This window comes from Vidua chalybeata, chromosome 3, assembly GCF_026979565.1.
Source record: "Vidua chalybeata isolate OUT-0048 chromosome 3, bVidCha1 merged haplotype, whole genome shotgun sequence".
Classification (NCBI taxonomy): domain Eukaryota; kingdom Metazoa; phylum Chordata; class Aves; order Passeriformes; family Viduidae; genus Vidua; species Vidua chalybeata.
In genome coordinates, this window is record NC_071532.1 from 34,511,875 (window position 1) to 34,535,928 (window position 24,054).

At 41.4% G+C, this 24,054-nt stretch overlaps 1 protein-coding gene across 2 annotated transcripts in view; it reads right to left on the reverse strand.

The window, feature by feature from the left end:
* Positions 1-6,216: 6,216 nt before the first annotated feature.
* SNAP25 (synaptosome associated protein 25) overlaps positions 6,217-24,054 on the reverse strand; it is a 61,369-nt gene continuing 43,531 nt past the window's right edge. The window contains exons 5-8 of one of the 2 annotated variants that reach the window (XM_053939575.1): positions 17,881-17,998; positions 13,904-14,029; positions 11,692-11,836; positions 6,217-7,536 (exon numbers count right to left, since the gene is read on the reverse strand). In XM_053939575.1, coding sequence (XP_053795550.1) covers positions 7,468-7,536; positions 11,692-11,836; positions 13,904-14,029; positions 17,881-17,998 — 458 coding nt within the window. In that variant the 3' untranslated portion in view covers positions 6,217-7,467. Of the gene's footprint in view, positions 7,537-11,691; positions 11,837-13,903; positions 14,030-17,625; positions 17,744-17,880; positions 17,999-24,054 lie in introns of both variants that reach the window. The other variant, XM_053939574.1, reaches the window with a different exon arrangement.

Here is a 24,054-nt window from a genome sequence, read left to right on the forward strand (position 1 = left end):
AGCAGGTGGATTTTGTTTGGCGTAGGATGACTTGTATGACTGCAAAGTTTCGAGGCAGCCATGAAAAAAGAACTGTGTTCACTCAGGCTTCTGCCCTGTCAACACATTCGCCAGCCAGACTCAACTAAGATGAACCTTTGTTGTTAAGAGATGGCTGAAGGAAGATATTCCTGTGCCACTTCAGTTTCTCCCTCTGATGCAGGGATATTGACTCGTGAGCAGACTTGCCCACACACAGTTCCTTTGGCCCAGATGCACCTTTGCCCCTTGCCTGCTTGGGCTGAAGCTCGTGTGGCAGCGACAGGCTGTACGTGCCTGTACCAGGGGATGTTGGCCCCAGGAGCAGCTTGGGGGTGCTGCTGTGACACAGGCACTGCTGTGCAGAGCATTTGATGGGCAGGGAGAACATCTGGCTGGCACCTCATGCGTAACAAGTCAGGCCCTTCCCTGCAATAAACTGCTACTGGCTGAAGTTGAATTAAAGCTTTTTAGTTCTCCTGTTTCTTTTTAAATATTTTAAAGGGAGTTAAAAGCAAATATTTTTAATTGGTTACTGAGATACTTTGGTAGAGTTTTGTCCCTCCCCCAGATTGCTTTTCTTGGTTTATTTTTTCTATTGAGCATAATCAGAAGTAATTAGGGAGTTATGTCATAATACAGTAATCTGCAATCTATAGGTTTCCAACTCAGCATCAACTGAGACCCTGATCTTACTCAAGTCTTTGCTCACTAAAGTAACTGTCCATGACCTTCTAGTGGGCAGTGTCCCTCTCCATGGCGGGGGATTGGAGCTAGATGATATTTAAGGCCCCTTCTAACCCAAAGCATTCTATGATTCCGTGTTTACAGGTCACTGCTATGCAGTCCTTGCTGTTTGCTCCCTGTGCCTTCAAATGAGATCACTGCAGAGCAGAAGGATGTCACAGGGCTGTGCCTTGGGTTCCCTCTGCATCCTTGCAGCCACAGCAGCCACTCTGCTTTGCACCGTGGGTTTTACTATGTCCGTTTTCAGCCTGGATTTCTCCTCCTCTGCACCCTCCTCCGGCTCCAGCCTCTTCCTTCTCTCCGACTGTCTGACTTACCAGTGCTTCTGGAGGGTGTTTGGGACTTTAAAACTTAATTATACATTAGTTGGAGGGCAAATAGACTTTAACCTTAAGGCCAAGAAACTCAATGAATATGGGTTGACTTCTGAGGGTAAGGCTGTAGGGATTTCCTGAAAAAAGTAGCAGTTCATTAAATTTTGTGTTCCTGATTCATTTCTCCTCATATTCTAATTTAATCCAAGAAACAGAAATGTGAGGTAGGCACTGAAAATATGGTTTAAGATAAAGGCTTAAGGCTAAATGTCAGAATTATAGCTTCTGTTTCTTCAAAATTAACTTATCAGCATGGATTTTCATGGAGTTTATAAACTGACTCTAAACAACCCAGGCTTTTGGGGTCCTGTCATCAGCTGGATTTATTATTGTTGAAGTGGTAAAGTCTGGGAATCCAGTACAGGGAAGTTAGAATAGGTAAGATTTCTTAAAAACATTTTACTCGAGTTTGTCCTGTTGGTTTTGATGCCCAAAGATCCACTTAGCACAGTGGGCTTTGTGCATAGTCATGCTTTGGAAGCCTCATCAACCCCTTATGAAAATGGAAATGAACTGGTTTGTTCCTTTTTAATGAAATTTTGATCAGAATTTGGATAGAAGACCTATTGTGTTGTAAGTAGAACTTACGGTTCCTGTATTTAAGGTAGCATTTAGCAAATTAATTTAGGACTACCTATAGCAAAGTTTACTAAATAATTTCTGATATAGTAGGGTTTTTTTATGCCAACTTGAGGTGTTCTGGATTTAACTTAAATAAACCCCGCATTGGATAGTTATTCTAGGTGGGAATGAGGGAAATCTACTTCCTCTACCTGCTTTTTAAAAGCACAAGTTTTAAAAGTTTCAGTAAAATAATAATGAAAAAAATTAAAAGCAAAAAACCAAAACAAACCAACCCCCCCCCCCAAAAAAAAAAAAAAAAACTAAGGAAAACAAATAAATCAGCCAAAACTATAGTCTTGGTAGTTTTAATGAATGAAATTTGTGGAAGAAGGGAAAGTGAACTGTTTTGCCTGTGTTAGGAAAGATTGTCCAGCTGTCTCGTGGAGAAGCACTCACTACTTGTGCTGTGGACCAGAGATATGAAATTTAGCAGCTGAAGGGGCTCTCATTTCTTGCCCTTCTGTGAAATATCTTCCCAGTGCTTGCCTGTTTGTCCTCAGCTATCCAAATATCTTTGCATCAGCCTATGGAAACTTTTTAGACTTTTTTGGATAGACTATCTAAAAATTCCCCTGGCAGTACACATTTTCTGGCTTTTGGGACTGTCAGGGCTGAGCCAAGGCTGCCTTGCAGGTATCCTCTCGTGACACTGGTGTGGTGTTCAGCTGTGGAGAGAAAAGCCAGAAGCTGTTTATTTCCCTGGAGCTTCTCCTGCTGAAATCATGGAGGAGAGAGCCTAACTGAAAGCCCAGGGGTAAAAAACATGAAGACAGAGGGATGAGAAGCAAGTGGAATGAGGGACAACAGTGGAGGCAGGTGAATTCAGCACCCGAAGAACAGGAAGAGAACAAGAGCTGGGTGGGAGCTGGGGGAGCAGGAGGGGCTGGGGAGAGCCAAGAGAAGCCAGGGGAGAAGAGCAGAGGTGTGGGGAGCAGTGGAGCAGCAGTAGTGTGAAGGGAGCTGTGGTCTGAAAGGCGTAGAACAAAGGCAGTGCAAGGCTGGGAGCCAGCCATGGACGACTGCCCACAGCACTGTTTTGGCAAGGCAAGGAGGGAGCCCTGATCCCACAGCCACCACTTCTCCCATTCAGCAAGGAGCTGGGAAGCACACCAGGAGAATGAGCCCCACTCCATCTGCTACCCACTGCTTGACCAAATTGGTTACCCATTATGAGCAGAGTTTGCATGGGCAGCAGTGAATTTGGAATAGATCCCAAATGTGTGGGAGCCAGCATGGTCCCACGTCATGGTTTATTTTGATTTCCCTCACCGCCATCTTGTGGGGTTTGGTTTGATTTTTTTTTTTGATGTTTCTTTTTTTTTTCAAGGGGGAGAGGGTATTTTGTATTTACGAAATAACATTCAAAACTGTTTGGTATTTTACAACACAAACATAATCTCTCTTAATACTGTTACAGAGGGATCCAACACTGGCAAAGTAAATTATAGGGAACCTGCCCCCCCTGACCCCATCCAACCAGCCCAACGCCCTAACTTCTCAGCAGGGTTTCTCTCCTCTGTCTGCATTTCTTGTAGCTGTTTGCAGGTTTAAAAATACTCTGTGTTCCACTAATTTCCAAACAAAATGGCTCAACAGACAGCAGTCACATCCTACACACCTACGCCCACAGGCGCACACAGCAGCCATGCAAATACTTAAGCTGTCTCTAACACACATAATTTTCCTTATTACCAAGTACTCATCTCTTCCCCTTCCAATGCCTTTAAAATAAAAAAGTTATATGTGTACATGTATACACAGGAGAAGGAGGAAGGAGGGGAAAAAAGTGTGTGGATTGGTTTATCTGCATTCAGATCCCTTAAATAAAAGTCTTTGGTGATCTCTGCACATTCAGGTCCAGATCCAAAGCCTATGGAAGTTAGCAGCTAGTGTGGCACACAGAATATTTTGGAGGATAATTATCATCTCTATTTCTAGATAAAAAATATATGTATAATAAATCTGTCACATGGCACAGGCATCTCTCTCAGGGGGCGCTTTACAGTTTGCTGTGCAAACTCTGGCATATTTAATGTTCTTCAGAAATGAAGGATGTATTTTGTCCATGTAAGCTAGTATAATTTACATTTCCTGAAAGCACATTAAAATTAAGCAACATTGATTTTTTTTTAATTATAGAGATTTTTATATATACAGTAATACCACTAGATCTTCAAGAATAATAGTTATTTTTTACTTTACCTTTGCATCAAATCCATTCACTTTTCATAACATGTGGTCTGTCAAACCACAAGATCCTCAGTATTATCCATAGTTTCTTTTCTTGCATTGGTGTCACTCCAGAAAACTGTAACACTAGAATTCAAAAGCTCTGTGTTTATGCTAAGGTTGGGAATCCTAAAAGTTTTAAGGTTTCTTAGAAGCAACCCACTTTGATTTTTACTTACCTTTTTAAATTTTCTTTTTTAGTTTCTCCCTGATGAAATCAGGTCAGATATTTGATGAAGGCAATTTTTTTTTTTCATGAGTCAATGCACTACTTATGAATTCTGTTCTGTTGAGGAATAACATTCAAATGTCCTTCCTTGGGGTTGTTTTTATATTGCCATTTCTCATCTAGTCTAGGAAAGGAGGAGAATGCATGAAGTGAAAGAAGTTTTTAATCGTTGATTTTTAGAGCTCACCAGACATTGTCTTTTTGTTTGACTTATGCAGCTGAGTGGTTTATTCAGCTATGCCACTTGAGAATATTAAAAACCCTTTCCCCTGTGACCACCTCAAACCAACAGCAACACAAGGATCTTACCATCCTAGAAGCCGATGGTGCAATGGCATTAAAAATCTAGAAATAAGTGATAGTTGATCAAACTTTGTGCCTTTCAGTATGGCCATTTTATCCTGGGGGAGGTGTAATTCCAGCCCCTTGCCGTGTCCCTTTCCTTTTAGTGAGCCTTGCCCTCGAGCAGGTAACTCTGCCCTGTGCTTGTTCAGCCTCAGCGAGAGACTGCAGTGTATCAGGGACCCAGGGGCCAACCAGAGGGAGAAAGGGGACAAAAAGGGAAATGCCACATTCCAGGCAGTGTTCTGCTTAAAACATCTGGGGTTTCCCCCGTGTTGAGTCAGGTGCTGCACCAGCGATTTGGAGTGCACAAAACTCAACAAACAAAATCAAATTGTTGTAGTGATAAACTACACAAGATCGAGCCCTTCCTTGCATTCTTTCAAGAATAATTAATCCTACAAGAGTCAATTTCCAAAAAATCAGAAAGTCAATAAACATATTTACTGAAGTAATTTTCAGCCAGCACATAAAAGATCCTACATGCAATGGAGGAGGATACAAGGACAGCTGCAATGAAACATTTCAAAGTTTCTGTCCTTTAAGCTTTCCATTTGGCAAAAAGTTCCAATACTTCGAGTTTTGATCTTTGTTCAACGTGAAAACAGATGTCAAAACATGTTCCTTCACAGCAACAGTTATATTTTTGATCAGCTTTAATGGCTTTTGGAAGTATGAGTTTCTTCTGATAGGGTACATTCTTGTCAAATACAAAAAATAGTACCTCCATTAACATCTTCATTACTTTTTTTATCTATTTCTCACCCTTTGCAAATATCATTGTATTTGCATGTTCCCATTGTGACACATTTTCCAATTATTGTTGCCCTCCCCCAGTAGGCTTTGACATTGCAGAATGATTGTGCTGTCACAAATCCTGGAACAGACAGGATTAGAAATGGTCAGCAGATTAAAAGTGTTTGCTTGAAGTTTATTCTTTGGTTTGAAGTAGTGGGGGAAAATATTTGCATAAATGAATTTTTAATAGATACCAAAAATAAAAAGCTGCTAAAGAAAATGTAGCTTGTCTGCATTATCATGCAATTTTAATTATGCAAGCATTTATGTTCTTTGTGTATTTTGACTTACGGCCATGTGAGACACATGAGTGAACTGTCACTCATGCAGAATTAATTCTAATTTGTCCATATAGGGGAAAAAACCCTGGGAAAATATGAGAATGCTTTTCATTGGCAGCAAACCCTACCTGTTGTTAGTCATTTGAGAAAATTACTGTTAGCAGACTATCCAAATTCTGTAGGTCAAAGCCTTCCTTGAAAAGAGGTGTATTAACACATGACTAAATCCACTACAGGAATGGATTTTATCTGCTAAGGAACTGTATCCTTCTGTACTATAACATTTATGTCATTTTTTCTTTCCCTTGAACAAGAGAAAAATATTTTGATTCAGTGTTTGGCAATCCAAGCCAGGTTATTTAAAATAATAGTCACTTGGAATGTACCAAGTGTAATTTTTAGTGAAGTTACTTTTCTACAGTATTGCAAATCAAAATCTTTAGTTTCCCATGAAACACAATACAAAAGCAGTTTGTAAAGAGTCTTTAGACTTTGTGCTGCTTCTCCCAGCTAAGTTGCAAATAAGAAGTTTTCACTGACACGTAGGGCAACAAATGGATAAAGCAAGCTTGGATTCTGAGATCTATAATTTTTAATAATCTTTAAACTAGCTACAAAATGTCAATCACTTCACAAACTGACAGGAGACATAAGGAATTTTCATATTACATGCTGTAAATTATATTTATCTCACAGTTTATCTAGAGTTCATTCATTTAGTTTTTTAATTATTTTTTAATTGTCAGCTACTAAACATCTCAGCGATTTGGTGTGCATAGCTCTAGGTAAGCAACAGAGAACTGTACCGATAACAAACCACATGGGGATAGCGACTAGTAAGAGAGAGCCTTATAAAAATTACATTTCTTTGCACCATTTCATATGGTAGTTGTTTCCTCCAAAAGATAATCTTCAAAAGCAGCAGACAAACCCAATATATTACACTTATTTCTTTTTGTCTTTGACATATTTTCAGCCAAGCTTTTATTTTGCTGGCAATGGCTAAATGGTGAGTGCCAAATCCCTCCTTTTTCATAATTAAAAAAAATTATCATGATTAATAACTATATATATATCAACAAGAAAAAAGTGGCACAACTGCAAACTTGCTGGTATAACATAGTCCCAAAAGAGTCCGAATACTGAGCATGCTTTTGTTGTCATTGTTGGTGTGCTACTGCCATGGGAAAATTCTTGTTTAAGTAGGAGTCTAAAAGTCTATTTATTCCTCATGCATAACTGCATAAATCACATCACTTTTTAGTGCAATGCTTGTTATAGTAATATAATTCCACATTGTCTAATCATGAAATTATAACAACAGATAATGGCAATGAAGAACTGAAGACAGCAGGTTTAAGTGCTTAAACATCATGATACCCAAAGACAGGAGCATGGCAGTAGCTCTGTGGAATGTCACAGTTTTACAAGAACAATACTGTATATTTAAAGGTTAACAGCACGTTTAGCATTCCAACAGTGTTGTCATTCAGCAAACATCATTAAAAAAAATGAAAAAATGAGAAGGAAAAAAAAAGGAAAGTAATCCAAAACAGAAACAAGGAAAGGAAAGGAAGAACCCCAAAAAACATCATAGTGAGCTATAGCCATCAAATCAGCACTATGTACAACCTTTGGAAAGAAAGATATCTAGAAAAAAATAATTACAAGTATCATTTTTGGAAAGCTGACAAACTACACAGGACAACATTTACAATGGGGCTGATATGTGCATGTGTGCAAACCTAGTAGATAAATACCATGATAAAAGCATGAAGGTGCTGCCCTGCTGGACAGCATTAAAAGGAAATGCACTTCTCTGCATTTAACCGCTGCCCAGCATCTTTGTTGCACGCTGGTTGGCTTCATCAATCCTGGTTTTGTTGGAATCAGCCTGGGGAAACACAGAGAAAAGAAAGGGATGAGTACAAGGAAGAAAGAGTATGAGAGAAAAAAATAGTACAGGGAAGAATGACAGTGCTTTTTGGGTACTTCCGTAATTTTGGCTAGGTCACGGAAAAATTAAGATTGACAATACTGGAGAGCTGCTTTTTGTAGCGGTATTAGGGACCCAAAAGGAGATTACAGATTTTCTTGTTTTGCTTCATGTAGCCTTTGAGCAGAATTTTTCTGTTTGTGGTCAGCTGCACTGAAGTCCTGTAAATGCTGTGCCAGATCTGTAGCTGGTGCTGTTGACAGCACTGGTGGCACTGATGGTAATGGATGGCAGCATGAGAACTGGTGGTGTGCATCTGCATTTTCTGGGGAAAAGCTTCAAAGCCCTCTAAGATTCAGTGGACTCAGACTGTGGTCTAATTTAGATCATCAGGTACTAGCCAAAACTAAAATTTTGGTCAGTGTAGAGTCTCCCGGAGCAGAGAAGCTGGATCATCTGACATAGGGAATGCTGGCAAAAATAAATTTCTTTGAAAAGATTGGCCTGGATATCTTTGCTCTGCATGTGAAAGGAAGGGAATAGGTGGGAGGATGCCAGTACTCCAAAGTTCACCAAAGTAGTTGCAAGAGAGAGTAGCCTCTTTCATTGGGCAGCAGCATAAACAAGAGTTAAGAAAAGGCAGGGATTCTACTGTGATTTGAAGCAATCAAACTGCAATTTAATCCAGCATAGACTGAGCCATTAACTGCACTGTTTTCCCTGGAGTAACACCTGCCATGATTATAAGTTGCCATTAATAAAATGGCACCACTTGGGAAGTTGGGGAGTTCTCTCTGAGTGGGAATACACTTCAACTATGACTTTCTGTAGCTCTGCAGAAGTTACTTTTGGAGACTAAAGACACTGTTTTAGCTGACAAAAACTGGCAAAACTCCACTCAACCCCATGTTGCCATGCTGACTTATTCTAGTAGAGGGACTAGATAGAAAATTGTTTCAATTTTTAAAACCAGACCTGTCTGAAAGGTGAGAATTGTGTTGCTGCTTGAAAAGTATGAGCTCCAATAGCAAACTCTTTCTCTGGTTTGATGGCTGCATTTTGTTAGCTTTGATGATTGTTCCCACATCTCTGGGGTGTATCCAATTTTTAGATTAATTTTAAATCTCCAAGTTGCAAAGACAGAATGGTGAAGCAACTTCCCCACATGCATTGAAAAATCCTTTAAGAATGTTTATACTGACATGCAATAAATCTTTCTTGCAATAAAAATATCTTGGGCTTTTCTCCATAATTGTTTTGGAAAGTGCTATGTGTATTTTTAGTGTAGTAGCACGTGCCAGCTCCTCAACAAGCATAAATCAGCAAAACTACTCATTACAAGCCACACTCCTTTATTTTAGCCGTGAGTTTGACCTTGTCTACCACAGTACAATTTTGTGTGCTTTTGCCAAAAGGCTACCTAAAAAGTTAAAGGGTTTGGTAGCAGTTACTTTTGTTACAAAATGCACAAATATTCATTGTACAGTGATTAAACCTCATGTCCCTAATGATGTTTAGACATTAGTATCTGGTGGACGATCTTGCATTGAAGGCAGTGGGATTCTTTGTGCTGGCCTTCCCACTTAGGTCAAGACAGAGTGAGTTGAGCCCCCTCTACTTTCCTCCCAGCCTCCTTTTTATGGTAGATGTTAGGGCCAGGCTCTTCTGGTGATGGTGCCATTTGACCTACTCATCACACTGTCATTTTGGTTTTTGTCCCTTTCTCTCTGCTCTGGGGAAAGAATAAATAAAGCCTTTTATTCATTGCTGTCCTGATTACTGTGGATAGATCAGATTACATCACTGCATTATGAGATTGCTCTGGTTTGGGTGCATGCATCCAGTATAACATAAGTCCTTTAGGAGCGTTTATGATGCATCCCAGGGTACTTTAGGTTAGCTTTGTGATGTACCCCAACTTTTGCAAACTGTCCCATCCAAGGGTCTTTCTAATTATCATAATCGACCCAAAGCACAGTGCTCCAGCTGGTCAGCAAAACAACCCTGGCAATGCTGTGAGGGGGACAAGGCTCTCTTGCCATATTTCATTGCAGACTGGATGTGTGTGCAACTGAGGTTTCACTGTTATCCAGCTAACCATTATTTCTGTTTTACAATGTATTAACATTGTGTTCCTTTTTCTAGTACCTCAGTACTGTATGTCCTTACTCTGAGAAATTTGGCTTATTTTTCACTAAAACTGAAGACTGTCTTATTTTTGTGCTGCTCTCATGACGACTCCTCTGTGTACGATGCAAATCCGTCTTTCACAAATGTGTCACTGTTCCTTAGCCAAGGGCCCTGGGTGATTTCATGAATGCATTAGCTGCCAATGTTATTTTGCCATTCCTGTACAAAATGCCAAAGTCTGTGAGAAGACCGCAGAGCTGTGGAAGGCTGGTCCCTCAGGTCACTGCTCTCAGCATGCACTGTTAGAAGTTTGGCCCATGTGCTTTATGTGCACAGAGGGCCTGGTCAATGTTTTCAAAATCCAGATGTTTGCAAGCCTGAGCTGGTAGGATAACTTGTTGGGCTTACTGTATTTTGGGATAGGATCCTGCAGGCACAGGTAGGATGCCACTGATTTCCATCCACAGGGCACAGCTCCTGCCACTGTGACATGAGGAGGGGAGGTGGGAACACAACATTGCATGTCCTCATTGCTTTGAGAAAATAATGTATGTCATAGGCTTCTTATTTAAAGGTACTCATAGTGTAGGCTGTATAAATTCCCTGTCCCTTCTCAAAGTATAGAGAGATGTGCTGCTTTTCTTTGCATATGAATAGCAGTAGTAAATCCTTCCCCCAGTGTTCCTTGTTTTCCCAGAAGTATGAAATGGTGCATAATGGCATCCCAACAATACTGTGCATTTTCCAGTACAGTCAAACAAACACATGCAGCTTTATAAAGCAAGATTTTGACCAAACACCAAGCCACGTGCTTTACCGTGGCTGTCTCTCTGTCAGGGATGATCTTCCCTCCCTTCAGACAATGTATACTTCACCCAGTTCTCTCCAGAATCTACCTCCAATAAGGAAAGCTCTTGGAGTGAATCCCTCAGTGCAGTATTTTCCTTAATTTTTATTACTAGGCTCTGATATGATTAAATGACATGAAAAACAGGCATGGGCATCCTGCTTGTTTGAGGAGGCGTGTGTGTGTAAGAAGGCTCAAGAGCACCAGCTCTACCACTTGAGGTCAGAATTAACTCTAAGCACTACATGTAAGTCCTTGGGTTAGATCCTCAGGTTGTGTAAATCTCAACGGAAGTGGAGCGTTGTGTTGATTTTACACCAGATGAAGATCTAGCCTCTTATGTCACTTCAGACTGCCTGTGCTTGGAGTTCTGCCAGTACCAATGCAGATGGCCTGCAGATCTTGGGATCTCAGGATGGCAGTGAGGTCCCAGCCAGGCTTGGAAGGGGCTGCTCTCTGCTTCAGAAATCTGCAGTGCAGGTCTGGCACTGGAACGGTGCTCTCTGCCTTTTTACATGGTGATTTAGCAGAACTAATGCTGAGGTTTTGTATTCCACTGGGGCCGTGTGGGGCCCAATTATGTATAAATTTATATATACACACACACCCTCTCCCAAAAGAGCAGGTAGATCTCTGTCCTAATGTTGTTATAAGCAGCAGAACAAGCACAATAAGCTGCACTGTTATCATATGGCAAAGCTTTGCTTAATAAATCCCCATCCTTCTTTGAGGACTGGTCCCCCAAGCAGGTGATCTAATCCTGAGCTGCTCATGGAGTTTCTGAGGAAAGAAAAGCACAGGAGGATTTAAAACTTTCCAGGAAGTGCCAGGGCAATCAGATCCAAGCCCCACAGTTCAGCATAGCTCAGGGCACTTGTCCTTTTTCAGAGCTATTGCAGAAGGAGGCTTGATGTCTGCTAAGGGCTCCCCTTGCAGCTGTGAGGCAAACTCAACAACAAGGGCTCAACCCAGCCTGCACTGGAGGTACAGATTCACAGCAGCGAGCTTGCTCTGGCCCAAGGATTTGGAGGGAGAAGAGAGGAGCTATTTCTGTCCCTTGTCTTTTCCAGGCCCGTGCTTGGAGAAGGGAAAAACAGAGCCCCTTTTGGGGTCCTCACGGAAATGGCAGCTCTTACCTTCTCCATGATCCTGTCAATCTGGCGGTTTTGTGTGTCGATCTCGTTGCCCATGTCCAAGGCCATGTGACGTAAGTTGCCAATGATGCCACTGACCTGCTCCAGGTTCTCATCCATTTCATTTTCCCGGGCATCATTTGTTACCCTGGGAACAAAAACCCAATTCTTTAAAACAGAGACAGGAGATTCCCCCTGAAACTGTGATTCACCTGAAATCTCCACTGTATCCTTCACCGCTTGTCACCTGAGGAGCATGTTGCTGTGCTCAGCTTCGAACAAAAGGGATTAATGAAAAATGTTACATGCTTATTTTTGGATGTTAGGCTCAATTATCTGGGTTATCTGTGCTCTGTTTGTACTGCTCATGTCTGCTGTTGGTAGAGGTGTTGCTGTCTGAGCTTGCCTGTACCACATGCTTCACCTCTCTGCAGTGATCATCCTTCCCAAAGAATGAAAGTGTGCTCCATTTGGATCTGTGTGTGGTTAGTATTCATGGGAAGTGCTGGAAGGTGGTGGAATTACAGTGATAGCAGCTCCCCTCCTGGGACTGCTAATGAATACTGTCCAGTCCTTATATGTTTGGGGTCACAGAGATATTGGGGAAGAGTGCTTCAGCTGTGAAAATCCTGACCTAAAATCATATTTAATTAACTGTATTTCTGGTGAAAGACAGAAGCAGCTTCTCTCAGATTTACTGGCTTTAGCAAAGATCATTTATCTCTCAGTCTTAGCACCATCTTTTGCAGTTGCTTGCTTTTTGGATGGAAAAAATTGTGCTTGAGCCAAGGCCCAGTTCAACTCTCCAGTGACTGAAGAGACAGATGGTGACTGATGCTGGAAAAAGCCAGGTCCATGGGTCCCACTCAGAAAATTCTTACTTTGAGTCTCTTATGCAGTTTGTGTTCATGTAGGCGCCCAAAGGGTTCTCCAGGCTATTTGCAGAACAGTCATGGTGCAGTGTAACTTCCTTCACTGCTATTCAATTATCATGCCCAAGCCTTCATTTTGGTGAGGCTGCCATCCAGAAATTTAAAAAAAAGTGAATGGCAGACCCATCAAACTTAAATGGCAACTCCATCCCATGCTCCAGATTGCATGACAGCATTGTTTCTAGCACACTGATTTCTCTTTATCACAGGAGCAAAAAAAAAAAAATAAGTGGATAATAGTTTTTTGAAAGATAATTACTTATTAAACTAGTGTCCTTAGTCTTCAGAGATCAAAGCTTTGCCTACTGTGTGTGCTGATAGCATTGTCAGCTAAATACATGCCCCATAAGCTCTGTAATCAGTAGGTACTTTGTGCTGGATCCCTGTGTGGGAAGTTTGCAGTGGGGCTGCCTTTAATACAGCTGTGTGCATCAAATTGGCTTTGATTTGAGAGCCCAGGGATTCCCACTCTGTTCCTCCATAGCTGTGACTTCCCAGCAGCTGAGGAATGGGGCATCATTCCCTACGCAATGAGGTTTTGAGGACGTTCACGAGCAGGGGAGGGGTGCACCTCTAGTTTAAAGTGTTCTTCAAGTTCTGTACTTAGCTCGGTGCTTTGGCAGGAAGCCTGAGGCTTTTTTGTCGTTGAAAAGAAAGGGAGGGCTGCTGGATGCTTTGGTACATCTTCTGGCAAGGAGGGATAATGGGCACTACATGCCTTGAGACATAATGGCAATAAACTAGTATTTATCTGACACTTCATTTCTGAGGCGTTTGACAAGTGTCATTAGCGAGACCCATGATAAGGCCCCCAGGACAAGTGTTCACACAGGGAGCTGGAGTGCCGAGGACAGTGCTGGCTAGCCATGGCTGTCTGCACCCTCACAGTGCTGCTGTGAAATAAATAAATAGACTTTAGTTTATTATTGCCCACATCTGGGCAGTCTCAAAAAGAAAGGTTTGGGGCTTGTGTTTTCAAGCATCTTCTGGTTCTCAGACCCCTACTTCCAGGATTTCCAGCAAGGTCACCATCCTTTGCACTAGAGCTCAGGTGACCCTCAGGCCAAGGAGAAGTCCCTGGATGCAGTAAACCTTTAGGACGTGTCTGAGTCACCATCAACCTGAATCCAAGCACCACTTGGTGGAAAATCCTGGCTCTATCACATTTCCCAGCACCTCTGAAGGAGTTAATGAGCACCACAGAACTCATGACCATATGGAAGCAATCTAAATATATCAGTGACAAGGAGAACAGAGAGAAAACAGTGGATAAAAAGGCTCACCTGCGGATAAAGCCACCACTGATGGCCATCTGCTCCCGTTCATCTACGACACGTGCAGGCTGGCTGGCTACAACACCATCCTGATTATTGCCCCAGGCCTTTTTGTAAGCATCACTTGATTTAAGCCTATGCAAAAAAGATTATGAGTAACAAAGTACCAAATGCACAAGGACAAACGCAAAACTCTTTACCTCTCCAAGCTAAAAGCTGAATCAAGCAAATGAGTTTTCAGATAGAGGGTCATTGTTTGCATACCGATATATCATAACACTGAATAAAAGGAGGGGGTGGGATTTTTGCTTATTTTTTACTTTACTGCCACAACAGTGATGGTCAGAGGTTTAGTTTCCAATAGGGTGAATTGCAGTTGTCAGGTCTACAACATTGCACACAGGTTTTTGGATGTTGACTTAGTTTCCAGAATGAAGGAAAATTAAAAAAAAAAAAAAAAACAAAAAAGTAAAAAGAAGATAAGAAATACAGATAAGTAGAAAACATTGTTTCATTTCAGTGACACATATGTTTTGACATCAAACACAGAGGACATACTGGCAGACAGACATAAAAACAGAACTGCCAAGTATAGTGTGTACATCACATCACAGCAACACACCCTCTTAGAGAAAAACAGATTTGGCTACAATTTAACATTTTACCATGCAGAATATTTGGCTTCTGATGATATTTTTTCAATGTGTATGTGGCATAATAGGCATTAAAAGCCACTGACCTTTCCCAAGGTGATTTGGGGATGATTTTATCATAGGGTTAATTAGATTTTTCAAATAATATATCGGTACTTGAAAATAGTAATCATACATCGACAGTTGATGTACAAACCTTTGTCCACAGAGACAAAAAGTAAAATAGGCAGAAGTGAAATGAGTGCAGGAGAAAATAAAAGATACGAGCAGTCTAGCATCAGAAAGGGAAATTTTTCTACATTTTTCTTCATGCACCAGCTACAGGCATGAATAAGAAGTAAGCATTCTCACTAAGCACAGTTGCCCCAATAGTTCATCATACCCTCAATGCATCAGCAGTAACAGCCTTCACAATAAGCAAGACACAGGCAGAAAAGGATCATCACTTCCTTCAGGAGTTTTAAACCACAGGACTTCAAAAATAGCCTAGCAACTTGTTACATTTGTATTTTCTGGCAGTTACATTAACCTTCAGAGAGCCATTTTTGACTGAGCTGCTGTGGCTAGAAAATTAAAATCCAGGCACCCCTAGAGTGCCAGATTGACACGTGCAGCCTATTTAGAGCTGCTGTCATTGGGGTCACCAGACAAGATTGAACTTTTTAACAGGGGAATGTAAGGATTTGGGGTCCACAGGTATAAGTTCATGATTTTATTCTGGAAATGGGTCTGTTTCCAACAAAACCCCTGGGAGCTGCAAATCTCTGTGGTTTTCCTGTTCCTTGGTCAGCTCCAATCAGTCCTATAAACAGCCCTGTGGCTTGGATTTTGGGGGAGGAACTGAATGTGCTTCTGGGAGATTTGGGAAAGGACATGACAAACCCATCTCTGGTGTCATGTTCTCTCCATGCCCCCTGAGGCAGCTCAGTTTTAAATGAGCCTGAAGATGTGTTGTATGATCCAATATAGAATTAAAATATAGATTACAAGAGGATCTTTCCTACTCATCTGTTCTGTTGCTTATTTCCTATTAAAGTTTGTGAAGACTTAAAAATATGATGGTTGGCTTGTTTAATTTTAGTTCTTTGAAACTATACATCAGCTTTGGCATTTCTAAAATGCCTGAAAGTAAGTCTCTTGCTGCAGATACATATACAGGGTTTTGCCTGTTCTTTAGACCTGTGCAACTTTGTCAGTGAGACAGTTTCTGTGTTTGAAATAAATGATTTTATACACCCAGAATCTTATCTCTTGTTTTCTTGTGGACTTCCAATTAAAGTCAACAGGTGGAGCTTGGATCTGCTCATGGTCAATAGCAGTTGTCCTTTTGAATGCAACTTGGTCCAAGTTCTATTCTGTGGGCATTTTCGGTCTCCTAAGAATGTAGGATCAAGCTTTACATATTTTTACGGCTCAGAGAACTGTACTTTCACTGTATATCAGGGTAGAGTTACATGTGAAGTGGATAATCTTTTTATAGATATATGCCATTAATCTCCCACCAGCCAGAAGAGCTTTAGGGGATCATGGTGATTCTGATGCCCAGAACTATATGGATTTCTCTCTCTCACACACTCCACTCCTCAGAACATCATCTTATCTATACCAGTGGGGTCCTGGGTTAGCGACTCAGGGAACAGTCTCTAAAACCATTCTTCATCCATCCTCTGATCATTGGTTAGCAATGCTGCTCTCTGAAATATGGCTGCAGACTGATAGGATCAGAATGCCTGGAGAAGGGAAGAGGCCCCTTTACAAATTCATGCCCCCTATGTCCCCTGCAGAATCATTCTGTTCTTGCAGCATGACACTGCAGCCATAGCAAAGTGCCAAATGTTTTAGTGCCAGGTGCTAATCCCATTGCTGTCACATGTCTGGCTGTCAGTTCTGAGCTTTTACAGCTTGTACAGTGTGGGAGATGTGAAGTTTCTGCTGCATTTGTACCTGCAGCTCTTGTGCACCAGCTCCTCTGGTGCAGGGCAGCAAGGGCTGCAGGCTGTCAGAGCTCATACCCCTTGCAAAAGGGGTGTATGCAGCCCTTCCTGTTCCTCCTGCCCCCTCTCCCATCGCACATCAAGGCTATAATAATTCTGGGCAAAATGTTTACCCAAAAAAAGTATTCAGGGCTTGATACAAAGAAGTAAAAAAACCTGAGGCTGTGTCTGCATTGTGTCCCAAGGGAATTAACTTCAAAATAAATGTGACTGATAAGGCAAAACCCTAGTCCCTCTCTTTGTTTCCTGCACAATCTCTGGCCAATCATTTAAGAATGTTTTCACTGCAACCTAGTTTCATGCCTACTCACTGCATGCTGGATTTGCCATTCCTCAAGGACTTTGGGTTGGTCCCCGATCTCCTACACCCGCATAACCGCACATCACATTTTCAATTGGCATTTAAAACAAGCTTGGCATTACTTGGAGGACGGTTTCGTTCAAGTGTGATGGCATGCAAGCAAATTCAATGCATTTCAACATTTCTGCTTAGTGTACGTGCTACCCAAATGAGAGAAATTTGGCATGTTGAGGTTTTGTCAAAATGTTTGCCTGTGGCAGGATGAAAACCATTTCAAGCTGGGTTCCAATTATGAAACATCACATCTCTTTCAAGATCTCATCAAGGACTATTTCTGCTGAACAATGAAAAAAGCTGTGATTTTCATCCACAATTTGGAACAATGTTTAGTATGGCCTCTTCTGCATTTTTTCAGCTCTTTTGTTTATAAAACTTGTTAGTGAAAATATGTTTCAGAATTTAGAGTGTCCAGGAATAAGGTAGCCTCAAGTGTTTTTGTTCACTGGAAATTGGAACCACTCAGTACACTTTGTGTAAAATGTTGAAACTTTTACCATTAAAAGGTGTCGACAGTGAAGCTTTCACTGCAGTATGCCTGATTTTAATGCATCTACAGTAATTCCCAGTCAGTTGTCTATGCTATGAAATGAATGCATTTGAACCAGAATCGTTCTTTCTGCATGCCACATGCTCATCCTGTCCATGTGCCTAGCAAGGATGAGCTTCACAAGGCCTTTGGGATCAGCCTTAAGTGCTCAAAGAGATGAGGCAGGCAGCACCTACTTGTTACATGGACAGACACAAAGACCACAGAATTTTCCTAGGTCCGTCAAATTCTTTTCTGCTTCTTTCATGTCCTTATTGATTTGGTCCATTCCCTCTTCGATGCGTTCCAGTTGTTCTGATTAAACACAAGTATTTTATCCCCACAGAATGAAGCAGATGGAAAAGGACAAAGAAAAAAAAGACAAAAACTTCAGACATTCACTGTGACAAAAAACTGGACACCACACAGCAGAGCCGGTACCCAGTACCTACTTGTTACAAGGACATATGAAAAGGCCACAGCATTTCCCTAAATCTTTTAAATTTTTCTCGGCCTCCTTCATGTCTTGGTTGATATGGTTCATGCCTTCTTCAACACGATCGAGTTGTTCTGGTCAGGACAAAGGGATGACAGTGTGGAATGAATTGTATTTTTGTTTGTTTGATTTTGTCTTCAACAGAACATGAAAAATGACCATGTAGAACTGAGTTAATAATGACATTACAATGCATTAATCTGAGCTGATGCATTGCTGAAAGGATGTATGCTGCATTGGATGCTGAAGATTTTTTTTATTAGTATGGGAAGAGTAAAACAAAGGAAAAATTTATTTGAAATATATTAATATAAACAAGACGTAATGATGTAGAAAGGAAGGGTTATAAAGTTCAAGGTCCAGAAACATAATACAATACATCAACTTACTAAGACACAGTGACATCCAGGAGAAAGAAAGATAGTGTTATTATTTTGCATTTATGTATGTTAATATTAGAGAAAAGAAGTCCTTCCATGGAAAACTGTTCCATTACTTACACTTACAAATGCCTCGGAATTAGGTGGGTTTGGGCAGCACAAATGCTGTGACTAGTGAGTGAGAGAGCTGATAGTTAATGGTAGTGGTAATGGAGCGAGCTGTTAAGGGCTTGTGTCCAGGTACCCTTTCTTCCAGAGGCTGAGGAAACAGACCTGCCACTTCGACTGGTGCTGGATATTGATCTCTAGTCTGAGTGTGGCCTCAGAGCTGGTTTTCTTCCCTGTGTGGGTGCTGCAAACCAGGAGTAACCTCAGTGAGCACGGAACAATTGAAACCACTCCGGGAGCCCAATGCTCTCTGCGAGAGGATCACTGGCTGCGGCGTTCCTTGTCTCTGGCCCTGAGGGACCTTATGGAAAGAGGTATTGGGTGAAGACTCGTTTTCAGTGGGGTCACTTCTGCTTTGCTCCAGGGCAAGTTAAGAAGCACCAGGCCCAGAAACCAGCCACATATAGACCCTGTCTCTCTGCTGGCATTAAACAAAATTTGGCATATTTCCACCTAAGGCTGATGGGTTTTCTTAGTGACTTGGTTTTCTAAGTGACTTGGTGGCTCAGAATAACTTAATGTGTTCATTTTTTTTTCACTTTTAAAGCTGGGGAAAATGTCCTAAAGGAACAGAATGCCACGACATAAAAGTGTAGGAACAGGATTCTCTGCTGAGGTAAACAGATATGGATCCAGTTGGACCAAGGGTCTTGTGTGGAGTCTGCAGTAGGGACAGCATTTTATGTGGGATTTACATTTTACACGATTTGGTCCCAAAGGATAGACTCAGATACTACTGAGGATCAAAAAGGTACTTAGAGTGGCATTTCAATCCATTAAAAATTGTAACTGTACCTAACAAGGAAAAGTAAAGCAATCCTAATAAAAAAACAAATACATCTCTAGTCCCCAGACTAGAAAAACACTGAATTAGACTGCAGAGGAAGGAACTAAGAGCGCTGGTTATAGAAGGAATTTAATGTCATCCCTGATGTTAACTGAGTCCTATCCAGGAAAAAAAAAAAGAAAGAAGAAGAACATTTTAGAAGAAAAATCATATGCATATTGATGCCAGTAAAAAGCTCCTCTTAACTTCTTTGAGAACATGAAGATGCCTAATTTCTTACTTGGGTTTTTAACAACAATTGAAGTTTAGCTTTTCAAAGCTTTCTGGAGGGTTTAGATGCCCAGTTCCCATTAAAATGAATTTTATTTAATTAATTTTAATGGGAAACAGGAACCTCACCCCTCAAGGGCCTAGAAAATCCTGGGCTAAATTATTCAAGCTGGAATAATTCAAGTATTGAACTTGTGCTCTTTGTTTGATTCTTGCATGACACTGGGCTTTGAGAAGGAGAGGTGCCATGCCATCAGCCTTTCTGCTGTCAGTTCTCATTCTCTTCAGCTGGATGGGCCTCTCTGCTGGTACCATTGGAGTTACTGATCCCAAATCCAATATTTAGAGGATCAGAGTTACCTGGCACTGCCCTCTAAAGGGGCACACACTGTAAGCAAAGGATTGGGAAACCAAGAAGGAAACCTGAGAGAGGGACTGCACATGTTCAGCCAGGTAATCTGCTGAGCTGAGAACCAGAAAAGCAAGGTTGGGATGTCTTAATGCACGTTGTAATGTAGGCTTCAGCAGAAGCTTTGGTTGGTGCCCGTAGGCACAGATTGTTGTTCTCATCAGAAATGTGAGTCTATGGTAGAAGGGGACACCCCTCCCTGTGCTCCTGCTCCTCGGTAAGCCCAGGTCCTGCCTGCTCCTTGGGTGGGCCACAATTGCTCTTGCTCTGGGGAGCAGCTGTGGGAGTGTGAGCTGGCTTTGATGCTGGTTCATGCAGCATGATGGGATTTGCTGCACTTCTGTCACAGGCTCCCAGCTCCTGCTTCCAAGCACTGCAGAGCCCCTTGTCAGTTAAAAGACGGCTGTACCCACATGTGCATTTTGACACTGTGGGATATGAGAAGTATCTGATCTTTCTTCCATTGATTTTCCTGCTAGTGTTTCTATAACCTGGTCTGTCCAGTAGCAAAAGCCAGGTTCACACTGCATGGGTCAGTCCTAGATCGGGTACCACTGGTGGCTCTCGGTGGAAGCAATTCTCCTTGCCCAGACACACATTCTCTAAAGCCATGTATGTAACAGGCCCTTTTGAACTGTCTTTACCTGTTTTCTGTTCTGCCCAAATAAATGAGTGCTTTTTGAAGAGTCTATTTTACACAAATCAAAGACTTCCATTTAAATTACAGCCCTCTCTAGAATCCTGACTCTATTTATCCTACTTCAGGGTTTGTGTTTGATGCCTTGGCTATTGCTGAATAGGAAAGGGAGCCACAACTCATTTATCTTCCATTAAAGGAAACCTCATCAGTGTAAAAAACCCATGTCATATTTGTAGCCCAGTAGTCTAGACAGCTGGCTGACGGTCCTAAAACCACTTGCTAGTTATTAATGTTGTGGGCTGGATTGTTAACTGGTTTGAATCAGCATAGTTATGCTAGCTTTGTGGAGCAATGCCAATTTATACCTGTCAAAGATCTCGTCCCACAGGCAAGGAAATAGATTCATGAGTTTAACCACAATTATTGAGGCATAAATATTATAGTGGAATTAACTTAATGGGGTCACACTGGATTTGTTTTGGTATAACTGCTATTAAAACTGGGCTCAGAAAGAATCACTGCCGGTAGGAAATCAGATGGCTATCGAGAGGTTAATTTAATGTCTGTTTCCATAGATCTTCCCTATTCCAATGTTCTGTGCTATATCAAAGGTTTTAGGGAAGACAGTTTGTTGGCACATACTGCCATGAACCTATGCAAATTCACGCCTACAAGAGATAATGTCTTCTGTCTTCCATTTAGAGAAGCCCTTCAAGGTCAGAGTTTGAACATCTTTTGACAGTTTGTTGCAATATTATTTGAATAAACTGCACCTATATGTTTATGTATGATATATGAGATATACCTAAGAGAATTGGTGCTCTCTGGAGGCAGAATACACATCAGAAATACATTTCATTGTGATTTCCTTAATTTTTTTTTTCCCTCTGGGAAACTCTGCAACCCTTTTTGTATACTGATGTCTGAGAACATCACTTTCATTTCAAGGTAGTGACCATAAATCTTTTCCCAGATCTTACAGCAAACAAATGGCCTATCTTAAGGCAGAAACAAAAATAGATTTTTACCTGTATCATTATACTTGTGAATTACTCCTGTAAGGTAACGGAGGGAACATAAGCTAGTTTTATCATAGCATTGTGGCCATTTGCCACTGGGTCTTTGCCAGGATCTTCCTTAACTTCCTGGCAATTCCCCATCCTTTGACTGATCTGAGGAAGTGGCTGGGCAGGGAAGCTGTAGCAAGGGCGTCCCTCAGTTGCTCCTGTGGTGTCTTGAGCAAAAACAGCTGCAAAAGTATCTTACAAGGCATTGGTAGCAAGACCAGCACAGAGCAAGTGTGGGGTTGCTTCACCTTTGCATCCCCATCTGTAATTTATAACAAATATTCCTTCACTGATGTCCAGGATCTGGGGCCTGTGCTTGAATGTCAGTTAAATGCCTGTGGAGATCAGAACTTGCTCCTTTGCCTGTAGTATTGTGCAGTGAAGCAATTTCCCCCAAGGGCAATTTTAATTAGAAAAAAAAGGAAGAAAACACAAAGGACATCTTAAGAATACATTGCAATCATAATTGCATACAAGAGGGTTTAATTTGGAACTCAGCAGATGAACTGTTTCTGGTGCTACGCCGTCATCCCGTTTTCCATAAAAGAGAATCGTACTGGAGCGTAGACTGTGGGACAGCCTTTTCAGAGATCCTGAGCTCTGACCTAGCTGTGCTCTGAAAGCACTGCTGGGCACAGGTACCCATGGAAGAAAGCTGGAGGGGAGAGCTGTGAGCCCACGTGTAGCTGTGCTAAAAATAACAGTAGACAAAGGCACAACCTGCTTTGTGTGGGTTCATTTGTCTTTTGTTCTGTGCTACGATTTTAGCTTAATTAATACCATCTTCCCTGTGAAAACTAGGGTAGTTGTTAGTCCCCTTTTATTTTGCTAATTAGCCATAACATACAAAAATGCCAAACCCACAACTCCTGCAAAAGTAGTGGAGGTCAGCTCACATATATGCCCAGTTATTTCCAAGTTTTATCTCCTTTGTAAGCTGGACCGGGAGTAAGATCTGCTGGGCAGATTAATCTGCTCCCCATGTTCCCTGGCGCTGCTGTTTGTGCATTCGTGGTGCAAGGAGAAAATTCCAATTGCACTGACATTTTCTTTGTCTCTTAACAAACTTGTGGCTATTCCCCTGTCTTGTCTTGGATGAAAAATTACTGTGATGCTACTGTTGTTACTGGAAAAGTTTCTCCTCTCCAGCTCATTTGGAATACAAGAACAAAATTCTTCTGTAATAAACTGCATGAGGACATCATCACACAAAAATATGTCCTTGAAGGTCCAAATCTTTAATCCTGCTACTATGTCCAGGTGATGGGAGTTTCCTATGGATAAATAGAGTTACCAGTCTGGGACCTTTTCTATGTTAGCACTTCAAGTTTACCTTCATATCTTCACTTTGTACAATTAGTTTCATCAGTTTCTACTGGCTGCTTTTAACCAAAGTGCATCCATTTTTCTAATTTAGCATGTTTTAAAGAAGTAGAGGAATTGCCATTGGCACCCTTTGAGTGACCCCATTTATTTTTTCATGTAAAATACAAACATTTTAGTGTAAAGAGTTATATACATATTTATATTTAAACCACTATAAGGGAGCTTGACTCAAGGCCAGATTAAAAAAATATAAGCATTATGGATGCACATGTGGTCTGGTAAAGACTTTCTTAGTGATGGAAAAAGCCCAACAAGGAAAATCTAAACTCCTGGCTCCTTCCTGTGGGCTCCCCGAGGGAAGAGCTGTGTTCAACTGGTCTGGGTGACAGTACCTGACACAAAAACGATAACTCTTGATATTGCAGAGGGGCTAGTCAGGTTCCCTTTCTTCAGAGGACACTGGAGGAGGTCTCCAGTTTTTATGGGAGTGCCATTCTCTGTGAAATAGGGAGCTCTTGTGAAGCTCTCGATCTCTGCGGGCTGTGACAGACTCTGTAACCTGCTGTGCAGACAGCTGTGCTAAACCTTTGGGCAAGAGCAGCTATCCAGACTGGCTTTGTTGTACAAATACCTGGCATTGTATAATTACCTTGGCTTATTGCCTTTCATGATCCCAGAGACTTCTGCTCACTGATACCAGAAAATCAGTTCTGCTGTGCACTATTTGGGTTGAAATGCCTCAGAAAGGTTTTTTCCATGTAAGGTCTGTTTAACTTCAAAACAAGCAATTTTGTAAAGAAACCTAGAAACAGAGCTTCAAGCAAGTGCAGAGATTAGATCTTCTGCCTGCCACCCACTGGAAAGATCAATGTCATGTTTTCTGTATATTTAACACCTAATAATCTTAAGTGACTTGCGCAGTCAGCTGCAAAGAGATCACATGGCAGTGTTAGCAAATGATTTCCTTAATCAGATAATCTGCTGAGGCATGTGTGAGCTGCACACATTGCACTAATTACAGAGGGTTCAAAGTCATCATTAGCATATTTTGCCCAGTAGTGTAAGTCCTTTAACACTAAAATG